This window comes from Propithecus coquereli, unplaced genomic scaffold (genome assembly GCF_000956105.1).
Source record: "Propithecus coquereli isolate 6110/MARCELLA unplaced genomic scaffold, Pcoq_1.0 Scaffold529, whole genome shotgun sequence".
In the NCBI taxonomy this organism is placed as follows: Eukaryota; Metazoa; Chordata; class Mammalia; order Primates; family Indriidae; genus Propithecus; species Propithecus coquereli.
In genome coordinates this window covers 1,008,214-1,020,061 of record NW_012151163.1, presented here as the reverse complement: position 1 = coordinate 1,020,061, position 11,848 = coordinate 1,008,214, and the positions used below count along the sequence as shown (strand labels likewise).

The following is an 11,848-nucleotide window of genomic DNA, read 5'->3' as shown; positions in this document are numbered from 1 at the left end:
ACGACCTGGTTCACTCTGGCTGCTCTGCATAGAGTGGTCGGCACTGGGCATAAGTGGAAGAGGGGGCAACTCCAGCAGTCAGTTCCATCGGCAAGAGGAGACGCGGAAGAGTTGGGCTGGAGAGAGGTGAATGGATTCACGGTGTGTTTTGAAGCAACGTGACTTGATAGATTGGACCGGATGTCCAGGGTGAGGGAAAGAGAAGATAGGAAGACGTTGAGACTCTGGATTGAGCCTCTGTGTGCAGGTGCTGCTGTTCGCTGAGATGGGAAAGGACAAACGTGCCGGGGTGTGTCGGGGGCATCGTAGTTCTGTGCTGGCTGTGTCGCTGTGACTTACTTACTGGCCGTTATATGGCAATACAAGCTGATCTCAAGTCTGAGGCTCTGGAACGAGGTCCAGGTTGGAGCCGTGGCTGAGGGGTCAGCAGCACATCACGGACTAAGGTCACTTGGTGTGTGTGTGTGGCTAAGAGCAGGACAAGGAGAGTCTGGTACAGACCACCACATAGTGGGGGTTTAGAGCAGCAGGAGCCAGTGGGGGCCTTGGGGGGCGTGCCAGGAGATGGAAGGAAAAGGAGAAGAAAACGTTTCAAGAAAGGCGTGGGCACCTGCCATGCGTGCTGCTGCCGAGAGCAGAAGTGCAGGGGTTGGATCCAGCAACAGGGTCGTGTTTGGTCCCCTTCTGAGTAGTCTCGACCGCGTGCCGAAAAGGGAAGCCTCGTTGGAGTAGGGTAGGGAGAGAGAAAGTGAGGTGAGGGATTGCGATTAGTGCAGCAGAAAAATGGGCCACGGTGTCTTAGGTGGAGTCTTGAAGGAGGAGCGGTGACTGGTCAAGTGCAGAGTTGGAGGGATAAGCTAAGAGGATGTGGGTGCACTCTTTGCACAGTCACGAGAGCAAGAGAGCAGAAATGCACGTGTGCTTTCTCTGCAGTATTTCTTAAGTTCTAGAGTTGGCCGTATGCTTTGGGGCTGTGCTCTCTTACAGCACCCTAGTTTATTTAAATCCTGTAGGCTTTACAGTTACTCGATTCATTAAAGAGACTAAGGAAATGGCTGACATAATCTGATCTTTTTAGCTGATTGCTTTTAGAAGACAAATCTAGGCTGATGGAGCAGCTGGATTTTTTTTTTCTTATTCGCTCTATTGATAATAAATTCAGACTTTGGAAGGGGAAGCTTTTTTTCCCTAGGACATAATATTAATACATTGCAGTATATGGGGGAGGAAGATAGGATGAAAAGAAGAAAAAGGAGGAAGTTTTAAAAGTTACAGGATAGCACTGCAGACTGTTGATATTGCGAAAATCTGGGGACTGGCACGGGGAGGGAAAGGTCCCACGTGATCCCTGGGGTCCTCTGTGTGACCTGGTCTGACTTCAAGCCACAACTGTGCCCCATATGGGCTGCATGTGGTTAACAAAGTCACTTTAGTTTGCATGTGCTTTTGTGAACTAAAATAAAATCCTAAGCCCCCTACCAACTGAACGGACCCCCTTCTTGGCCAAGGAGACCCCAGAGAAACCTCAAAAATGAGTTCCCAGCCTTGACAGGGCGGGAGGGAGGACGCCCTCATTACACCCCTCCCTTGCTAAAAGCCACCAGGCGTTCGATGGCTGCAGTGAGGGTGCGGTGTCCTGTGCGTCCCTTTGTCCCGTCGGAGGACTGGACACCACGCTGGGATCAGGCTAAGCCGGCATCTTCCTAACGGACCCCACGAAGGGCGCGAAGCTCAGCTGCACACGTGCACGTGCACGAGTACTCGCTGCTCGCCCGCGGCGGGAGACCCGCACTCACGCGCCCCCCGCGCGCCCCCCGCGGCCGCGGCCCTTGAGGAGAAGCGCAGCGCTCCTTCCCGCATGTGCGGCCCCGTCGTCTCCTCAGCCGACGCGGTCCCCGCTTAACACGCCGTTTACTCCCGATCGTCGCACGAGGGGCTGAGGGGGGGCTCGAGTGTCCACGACAGGGCTGCGCGGACCCCCAACGCCCCCGCCTCACGACGACGCGGTGCGGGTCCGCCCAGCTTCGCCCCGCCCGGGCCGCCGCCCACCGAGCCGCCCAGTCACGGGCCGGGCTGCTCCGCCCCATAAGGGAGCCCTTCGCCCGCCCGCCAGCACTCGCGGGCCCCAGGCGCGACCATGGTGCAGGCCTGGTACATGGACGACCGCCCCGACGACCCCCGGCTGCCCCACCGCCCCGAGCACGGCCTCCCGGTGGGCCTGGAGCAGCTGCGCCGGCTCGGCGTGCTCTACTGGAAGGTACGCGGGCTGCGCACAGCCCAAGACTGCTCCGGGCTGGCCCCGCGGCCTGGCGCCCAGGCGTGCTGCGCCTGCTTAGCAATGGCTAGGTGGTCCCGGCTCCCGGAGCCGGGTGTGCTGCGCATGCTCAGTAGGGGGCTGGGTGCTCGCGGCCCCATTGCCTGGCCGGCCCGGGGTGTCCTGCGCATGCTCAGTAGTGAGCTGGAGGGTCGCGGCCCCAGCGCCCGAGGGTGTGCTACGCATGCTCAGTAGTGGGCTGGGCTGTCGTGCCCCGGCGCCCGGGCTGTGCTGCGCATGCTCAGTAGTGGCCCAGGTGGTCTTGGCGCGGATCTCTGCGCATGCTCAGCTCCGGGGCCGCCAGCTCCTGGGGAGGGTCCAGGTTGCGGGGTCCTTGGGCTGGTCCGACGCCTGCCGCCCGCCTGGTCTCCCTCGTTTAAGTATCCTGGGTCCCTGTCCTGGCAGGGAGTGGCCTGGCCCCTCACCAGGCGGGTGTTCGGGGTCTCCCGGCAGGCCGAGTTAGGGGCCTGGGCGGCGAGCGTCCCTTCCTGGAGACATCGCTCTGGGCCGGTCCCGGGTGGGGCGGGGTCAGCGGCCGCGCAGGCCCTGGCCTGGTGTCCTTCCCGCGTTTGCACAGCCTTGGGCCTGATGAGCTTGTTTGTTTTCCAATAGCTGTGAGATAACAGGTTTATCACGGGGGAGGACAGGTGAGGCCTGGTTCAGGAGTGACTGGATCAATACACAGCTACCCTGGGGCCAGCGCTGCTCCCTTCGGGGGATCGTAGGGTACTGCAGGTAACATCCTTAGAGATACCTGGTCCCGCTTAGGTGGCAGAAGAGGGGAGTGACAGCGTCCTTGGTACACTTTGTGTGGTGGAGGGACTTACCTCTGCTTTGCAGATGCCAGTCTGTGAAGGGGCATGCGTGTTCGTTTTCACTTTGTATTTGTCTTTTCCTGGGTTAAGATTTAACACCTAACCTACTGGAAGGTACCGTCTTCAAAGCACTCAAGTGGCTTATAGTTTCTATTATGAGAGGAAAATAAGTATTGATTTATAATGAAGTTAATGTATCCACAATCCAAAAACTAGAGGGTTCAAATTAATGCACATCACAAGTTTCATTGTGTATTTGACAGTTTAAGAACGAGATTATAGGTAGACTTCTGAATGTAGCCAAAGAGTCAAATAAGACTAATTTTAAATAGTATATTTTGGTTTATTTATTTTATCCCACTTTTTTTTTTTTTGAGACAGAGTCTCACTCTGTTGCCCAGGCTAGAGTGCCGTGGCATCAGCCTAGCTCACAGCAACCTCAAACTCCTGGGCTCAAGTGATCCTCCTGCCTCAGCCTCCTGAGTAGCTGGGACTACAGGCATGCACCCCGTGCCCGGCTAAGTTTTTTTTATTTTTAGTAGAGACGGGGTCTCGCTCTTGCTCAGGCTGGTCTTGAACTCCTGACCTCAAGTGATCCTTCCCCCTCAGCCTCCCAGAGTGCTAGGATTACAGGCGTGAGCCACCGCGCCTGGCCGAAATTGTGTGCTCTGTGGTTTTGGTGTCCTGTGTATTTTTGCATGCTTTCTTAATGACCATTCTGGATCAGTGGTGTCAAAAGACAAAATCACAACACATTTCATTAAAGGTCTAATTGGCTTTTATTCTCAATTCATGAATCTGGGCAGCCTCTCTTGTACAAAATAAAATGAGAGCTCCACTGGGCAGTAGCAGGACAGTGAGTTTTGTAGGGTGGGAACAAAGAAACAACCACAAAAAAGAACAGAAAACCCCAAAGAAACAACCATAGGAAAAACTGATTGGTTAACATCAAGTTGCTTCACCAGTTCAGGTTACTTTTCCTGGTAAGGGCTAAAGCAGAAGGGACTTCCTTGTTACGCTCACTCAGGTAGACTGGAATCTCCTGTTTTCAGGAAAATTTGGTGTGTTTGGGGATCTCCCTGTTGCCTTAAAGCTTCAGTTGGACTATGTGGCATTTGGCACAAGCGACTCCATGTTGGTTTGGTCTGGTCAGCTGGGCCCAGTGTAGGAGCTCGGTCCAGAACAACAGGCCTCCTATAAATTGTGTTTAATGGTGGGGACAGAGGGGAGCATGTTTGCTTATCTGTTATTAGCGACACAGCAGTGTGACAGACAGCTGTTTCTCATACGCACACACACACAGTTGGAAGTAAGATGGTTTTAGTTTGCAATAGTGTCGCAGTCTATTCCTGCTGCTATAACAAAAGTACCTGAGACTGGGTAATTTGTAAACAACAGAAATTTATTTCTTACAGTTCTAGAGGCTGGGAGGCCCAAGATCAAGGTGCTGGCAGATTCCGTATCTGGTGAGGACCCGCTCCTCATAGACGGCTGCTTCCTTGCTGTGTCCTCACCTGGCCTTGCACCTCTTTTATGAGGTCACAAATCCCATAAATGAGGGCTTGGCCCTCATGACTTAATCACCCCCTAAAGGCCGCCTTCGGAATACTGTCGCATTGGTGTTGAGTTTCAACATATGAATGGGGTGGGGTAGGGGGAGACACGTTCAGACCATAGCAAATAGTGCCACGTACATATCATGCAGTGGGTTTGCTCATTTTTGGAGTCATCTTCGTAGAAAATAATATATTGATAACTAGAGCTTTGAGATATTCTGGAGTTTGTTGTTCAGTAGTGGTGATAAAATGTGCATTTTATTGCAAAACAAAAGGTATGCTAAATTCATTGCCAGTACTTTTACATAGGAGTTCAGATTAACTGTCTCTGGGGCTCTAGGGAAGTGCTTCACGAAGAAGGCAGCGTTAAAATCGAGCCTTAAGGAACAGAAAGGACTGTGATAAATGAGAGTGGTGAGTGGGCGTTTCCGGCATAGAAAGCTGTTGCGAGTAAGGGTGTGGGAATGTGAGGTGTCAGATAGCTGTAAGAGTAGCGAATCATCCTAGCTGGTTTAGAATGTAGATTTCTTTAAAAATAGGGGACTAGGGACAGATAGAAGTAGAAAAGTCAACTGGGGCCAGATTATAAAAGATATCGCATTCCAGCCCGTTGAACTTGAGTTCTCATGTGAGGCATGAGACATTTTGGCCCAGGAAAACACGATGACCAAAGATATGCCATAGAGCTGTGGTACCGGTCTGTGGCCTTTTAGGAACCACCGGGCCACACAGCAGGAGGTGAGGGGGCGGAGGAGGGTGCTGGGAGTGGGCCGAGCCACCAAAGCTTCGTCTGTATTTATGGCCGCTCCCCATCGCTTGCATCACCGCCTGAGCTCCGCCTCCTGTCAGATCAGTCATCGTCTCCCATCTCCCCCAGATGGGACTGTCTAGTTGCAGGAAACAAGCTCAGGGCTCCCACTGAGTCTGCATCATGGTGAGTTGTATAATTATTTCATTATATATTACAATGTAACAGTGATAGGAACAATGCACATAACAAATGTAATGCACTTGAGTCATCCCAAACCATCCCGCCACACCCCCATCCATGGAAAAACGGTCTCCCATGAAACTGGTCCCTGGTGCCAGAAAGGTTGGGCACCACTGCCAGAGAGGATCAGTGAGACCCACCGAGGGGGATGGTGGCAGAGAAACAGGACACAGGGAGGGACCTGTGGACTGATTGGACAGACTTGAGGCAATGAGAATGTCACCTCAAAATATGAAAGAGTCCCCCAGGAAGGACTGTAGCAGGGCAGGGAGGTAGAAATCAAACAGAACGTTACTTGTAGCTGGTGTTTGGGGCTTGGGACGTCCACTGAAGGAAGTGGAGAGGAGGTGGAGGAGGAGGAGTCTGGAGGTGACAAGGGGACACACGGTACGTTTGGAGCGTAGTCGTACTGGAGACCCAGAAAGAGAATGTTTCCACGTCTCGTATTAATCCTTCTGTTGTTCCAACTCCTGTAGCTGGACGCCGACAAGTACGAGAATGACCCGGAATTAGAAAAGATTCGGAGAGAGAGAAACTACTCGTGGATGGACATCATAACCATAACCAGAGACAAGCTCCCAAACTACGAAGAAAAGGTGCGGGAGCCCCGGGTACCTGGGAAGGGGGTCACGTCCTCGCCTGGATTTTGGTCAGATGATGCCGCCTCATGGATGCGCTGGGATGTGGCCCTCCCCAGTTGTGTTTAGTATATGGAGCGTTATTTTTCCTTACGTTTCACCAGCGACGCCATCTGGGCTTGGGTTTTCTGCATGGGAAGGTTTTTAACTATAAATTCAATTTCTATAAGAGATACAGGGCTATTCATGTGATCTGCTTCTTCAGTGCACTTTGGTAGTTTGTGTCTTTCGGGACATTTGTCCTTTCATGGGAGTTGTCAGGTTTTCTGCCGGCAAGTTATTGGGAATATCCCTGTCGTCCTTTTGACCTCTGTGGCGCATACGGTGCTGTCCTCCTCTTCCTGGCGTGGAAACGTGTGTCCTCTCTCCTTCCGACATTATTGATTCTCTCAGAGAAATTTTGGTTTTATTGATTTTCTCCCTTTTTCTATTTTTATTTCACTGGTTTCTGCTCTTTATTATTTGTCTTCTCATATGGACTTTGGGTTTGATTTTGCTGTTCTTTCTCTGTTTTCTTGAGGTAGAAGCTGAGGTCACTCACTCGAATCCTTTTTTAGGAGAGCTGCTCTGTGCTGTTGGTTTCCTCTGAGTCCTGCTTCGGTGGCATCATGCGGATTTGGATGTGTTCTGTTTTTATTTTCATTCAGTTCAAGATACTTTCTGATTTCCTTTTTGATTTTATCTTTGGCTTATGCAGGGTTTTTTTTTTTTTTTAGAAGATACGTGGTAGTTTCCAATTAGTTGGGGATTTTTTTCTAGAGATTTTCCTTTTATTGGTTTCTAATGTAATGCCACTGTAGTCAGAATACACGTGGTCTGATCTGAGTCCTTGTAAACGTGCCGAGATTTGCTGTGGCCGCGCATGCTGTCCGTCCTGGTGAACGTCGCGTGTGAGCTCGGGACGAACATGTGCTGTGCTGTCGCTGGACGGAGTGGTCTGTGAGTGTCAATTAGGCAGGACCGGTTGGTTGACGGTGCTGTTCGGGCCAGCTGTGTCCTTACTGATGTTCTGCTTGCTGGATCCGTCAGTTACTGATGGTGGGTGCCGCAGTCTCCAGCTATAATAGCGCATTTGGGCCTGGTGGCTCATGCTGGTAATCCCAGCCCTTGGGAGGCAGGGGCAGGAGGATCGCTTGGTCTTAGGAGTTGGAGGCTGCAGTGAGCTGTGATGACACCACTGCACTCCAGCCTGGGCGACAGAGCAAGATCCTGTCTCTAAATAAATTAAAACAAACAAACAAGCAGTGGGCTTGTCTGTTTCTGCACGCAGTTCTGTCGTGTTTGGATGCTCTGATGTCAGATGTGTACGTGGTAGAGACTGTCACGTCCTCTTGGAGAATTGGCCCTTCTGTCATTACATGACGTCCCCTTCGTCCCTGGTGCTCTTCCCTGTTTGAGTTAATGCAGCTCCTCAGCTTTCTTCGGATTGGTGTTGACGTGGTGTGTCTTCCCCCATCCCTTCCTTTAAACCGTTTGTGTCTTTGTATTTAAAGTGGGTTTCTTGGTGTATTTCAGTCATTCACATTTCAGTGGATTATTAATATCGTTGATTTAATAGCTACTGTATTTGTAACTGTTTTCTATCCGTTGTTCTTTGTTGTTGTTTTTTTTTTTAATATTCTTCCCTTTTTCTGCCTTGTCTGGCTTTATTTGAGCATTTTATATAATTCTCTTTTCTCCGCTCTTAGCTTATCATCTAAAAAATGTTTTAGTGGTTGCTTAGAGTTTGCAATGTATGTTTGTTTGCCCAGTGCCTGGGTAGTACCAGCTCCTCCCTCTTGCCCTCAGAGCAGCGGCCCCCACCCTTTTGGCACCAGGGACTGGTTGATTTCATGGAAGACAGTTTTTCCATGGACTGGGGGTGTGAGGGGCACCCAGCTCTGTGGCTTGGTCCCTAACAGGCTACGGACTGGTCCCTGTCTACGTCCTGGGGGTCGGGGCCACAGCTTTAGAGCGTTGCTGTCATTTATTTCACTATCTACATGTCATAATCACCCAATATGTTGTTACTATCATTACTTTGAGTATACAGTTATCTATTAGATCCACGAGGAATAAAGAAAATAAAAGATTTTATTTTACTTTTTTTTTTTTGAGACAAGGTCTTACTCTGTCACCAGGCTGGAGTGCAGTGGCTCAATAATAGCTCACTTTACCCTCGAACTCCTGGGCTCAAGCGATACTCCTGGCCCAGCCTTCTGAGTACGTAGGTCTGCAGGCATAGGCCACCATGCCTGGCTAATTCCTTTTTTTTGAGACGGTCTTGCTCTGTCGCCCGGGCTGGAGTGCAGTGGTGTCATTGTGGCTCACTGCAACCTCAGACTCCGGGGCTCAAGCGATTCTCCTGCCTCAGCCTCCCGAGCAGCAGGGACTACAGGTGCATGCCACCACACCCAGCTAGATTTTCTATTGTTTGTAGAGATGGGTCTCACTCTTGCTCAGACTGCTCTAGAACTTCTGAGCTCCAGTGATCCTCCCACCTCGGCCTCTCAGAGTGCTAGGATTACAGGTGTGAGCCACCATGCCTGGCCAAATTTTTTAAAACATTTTTTGGAGAGACAGGGTCTTGCTGCGTTGCCCATGCTGTGGAGCATGAGCTGTGTGCAGTGCACCACGGTGGGTGTAAGCGTGGGGCTGACATGTCTTTGGGGCAGTTTTGCTGTGTGAGGTTGGGCCAGTGACTTAGCCTTTCTGTGCCACCATTCCCATATCTGTAAAACGGGGATGGCAGAGAGTGCCTACCTCATGGGGTTGTGAGTGCTTAGTGACGTATTTAGGACGTTGCCTGGCACACCGTGCTATGCGAGTGTTCGTTCTTTCTCCTCCTGCCCGATCACTGGCAGGTTTCATAAAACATTCTAGTCCCACCCGCTGGACTCAGTGTGATGATGACTGCCAGCAAGCGTAGTTTCCGTTTTTATAGAGAGAAGGTCCATTCCCCTCTGTTCTGGTTGTCGAAGGCTCGGTGCTGGGGGACCTGGGCTACTTTGCGCGACTGGTCTCCGGGAGACTCACAGCAATATCCCTCCTGCGCCAGATCAAGATGTTTTACGAGGAGCATTTGCACCTGGATGATGAGATCCGCTACATCCTGGACGGCAGCGGGTACTTCGACGTGCGAGACGCGGAGGACAAGTGGATCCGGATCTCCATGGAGAAGGGAGACATGATAACGCTCCCCGCGGGGATCTACCACCGCTTCACGGTGGACGAGAAGGTAGGAGCTGCGGGCTTGCCTTCCAGTCTGACCTGCGCGGGGATGTCAGAGACGCCCCACACCGCCCCTGGCCGTGGCGTCGTGCCCGCTGTGCTGCGTGACAGTGACAGACCCTGTGAGTGCTGGCTTTGTGCTTCAAAGACACATCACCCGGAGCCGTCACTGGGACGCCCGAGGTGACAGCTGTTTATTTCATGGTAGCCGCCAGCAGCCTCCACCTTTGTTCTGGCGGACAGTGGCACTCACGTTAATACGGCCGCTGTCGTCAGACAGACAGCGGTCCCGCTCCTGTGTTGAGAGTTTCTGACCCGCACTTTGCTGTTACTTCTAGGGGCCCGTTGCGAGGCATCTGTCGGGCTGTTACTGTGTCATTTTTAAGAGCATTTCCGTTTAGAATGTAACAGTAGCTTCCGTCACTGGGATTGTCAGTAAAAACAGAAATAAGGTAGTTCTTGGGTTCTCTGGGTGTGATTTGGATTGAACCTGGGATTTAAGTATCATTTTGGAGCAGACAATAAATGCAGATGGTTTAAAATCCAGAATTGTGAAAGGGTGCACAGCGAAAAGTTCCCCAGCCGCCCACTTTCTCTCCCTGAAGGTAACAGTAGTATGTTTTTAGAAGTTTTTTTAGAGACTTTCTGCGTAGTCAAGAGATTGTGAATCAGTGTCTTTCTGTCCTTCTTACGCAGGAGGTAGCAGGCTGTACATGGTTGCATTTTGCTTTTCTGCACGCTGAGCTTTGGGGATCGTTTCGTGTCCGTGTGCAGGGAGCCTCTCCCGGGTACAGCTGCGCAGGGCTCCGTTGTCGGCTGCCCGCGGATTTGTTTAACCGCTCATCTCTTCCACGAGTGGATGATCCCTGATGATGGGCATGTAAATTGTTTTTTGCGGTTGTAAACAGTGCCACAGTAAATAACCTACACGCTTGTCATTTTGTACGTAAGTGTATTTTTCTGTAGGAAAAATTCCTGAAAGTGAAAACTGGATTAAAAGGCATGTGCATTTTGTCTTGACGAACGGCGGCAGATTTTCCACTCCTGCCTGCCGGCGACACGAGGGCCTAGTGCTAATTCTTAGAAAACTGTACCCAAGGGAGACAGAGAGGAAGGCGGAGCGCCCCGGGGGGCTGGAGATAGTGCTCGTTTCCATGACGGGCGCGTTTCTAGGGAGCGTGCGCACTGAGTGTAAGGACTGGTCGGCATCGGCCCTCACACCTGACACCGGTTTCCCGTCAGCGGATACAGCGGAACCTGGAATTGTGAAGACACAGAATAAAAACAGACGTATTCACAGTCATTTATGTTAATAAATTATTGTAGATAAGTGGAACGCCACCTGGTTTAACGAGATGCTGGATGTGTTTGTCTGGTTTCTAGAACTACGTGAAGGCCATGCGGCTGTTTGTGGGAGAGCCGGTGTGGACAGCGTACAACCGGCCGGCTGACCATTTCGAAGCCCGGGAGCGGTACGTGAAATTCCTGGCGCAGACGGCGTAGCAGCGCTCCCCGGGAACTAGCGCGTGCCGTGCGAAGGTCCGAAACACGATAACTGAGCAGAAAATCAGGTGTTTGCTTTTGTACGGTAGACATGAGGCTAGATCATCTTCTTTCCTTTGCGAGATTATTTGATCAGAATATTTTTTAATGAAAGAGCTATAAAAGTGATTTTTACATGGAGGCAACTTGGAAATGCCAGCAAGTCACCTTCATTTTTTCTCACTCCCTCAAGACTAGTTCCGTAGCCCCGTTAGTAAAGCGCCCGCCTCAGACACGCTGGGAATCTCACCCCGTCACACGCAGCTCCTCCGCTGCTCACTCTGGGTGCCGTCCCGGCCTCGCAAGGAGGTGTCATAGCAGATAACACAGCTAAGCAGATGGAAGACACTTTTCTCTCCCAAAATGACGCCCAGGGTGGGGCATGGTGTAGAGGAGGAGCTCCCAGGTTAGGGCACACCCTGAGTTGCTTATGCCACTTTCTCGTTCAAAATAAAGGAACCACCTTGATTTGTGCTCACGGCTTGAGTTACCTTATATTCAAGAACATGTGCATTTCGCCTGCTTGTTAAAATCAGCCGTTTGGAGTCTTTGCATGATGGTATATGTATATAATTAGCTTGTGTATTATCTGTGTTAGTATTGTGTCGGTGTGAGATTTCCACATTTTGAAATCAAGCTTTTAAATTTTAACAAGAGAATTAGTACATTATATTTCTACGTAACAATTCTGAGATACAATTACGCCTAGTTTGTTATAATCGTAGAAAAGCCCCAAATTACCCTTACGTTTTACAAGGATTTTTATCACCTCCACACTGGTC

At 51.0% G+C, this 11,848-nt stretch overlaps 1 protein-coding gene across 1 annotated transcript; it reads left to right on the top strand.

Moving 5' to 3' along the window:
- Window positions 1-2,096: 2,096 nt before the first annotated feature.
- On the top strand, window positions 2,097-11,540 carry ADI1 (acireductone dioxygenase 1). The gene is made up of 4 exons (XM_012656957.1): window positions 2,097-2,257; window positions 6,153-6,272; window positions 9,352-9,531; window positions 10,908-11,540. Exons 1-4 carry the CDS (start codon window positions 2,138-2,140, stop codon window positions 11,025-11,027), a joined length of 540 nt encoding a protein of 179 aa, XP_012512411.1. The 5' UTR covers window positions 2,097-2,137; the 3' UTR covers window positions 11,028-11,540.
- Window positions 11,541-11,848: the final 308 nt, after the last annotated feature.

Excerpts from the sequence above, each read along its gene's own strand:
- ADI1 (XM_012656957.1), top strand. The coding sequence starts at position 2,138 with ATGGTGCAGGCCTGGTACATGGACGACCGCCCCGACGACCCCCGGCTG. Across the intron at positions 6,273-9,351 it reads TCCCAAACTACGAAGAAAAG|ATCAAGATGTTTTACGAGGA; the intron begins GTGCGGGAGCCC and ends CTCCTGCGCCAG. Across the intron at positions 9,532-10,907 it reads GCTTCACGGTGGACGAGAAG|AACTACGTGAAGGCCATGCG; the intron begins GTAGGAGCTGCG and ends TCTGGTTTCTAG.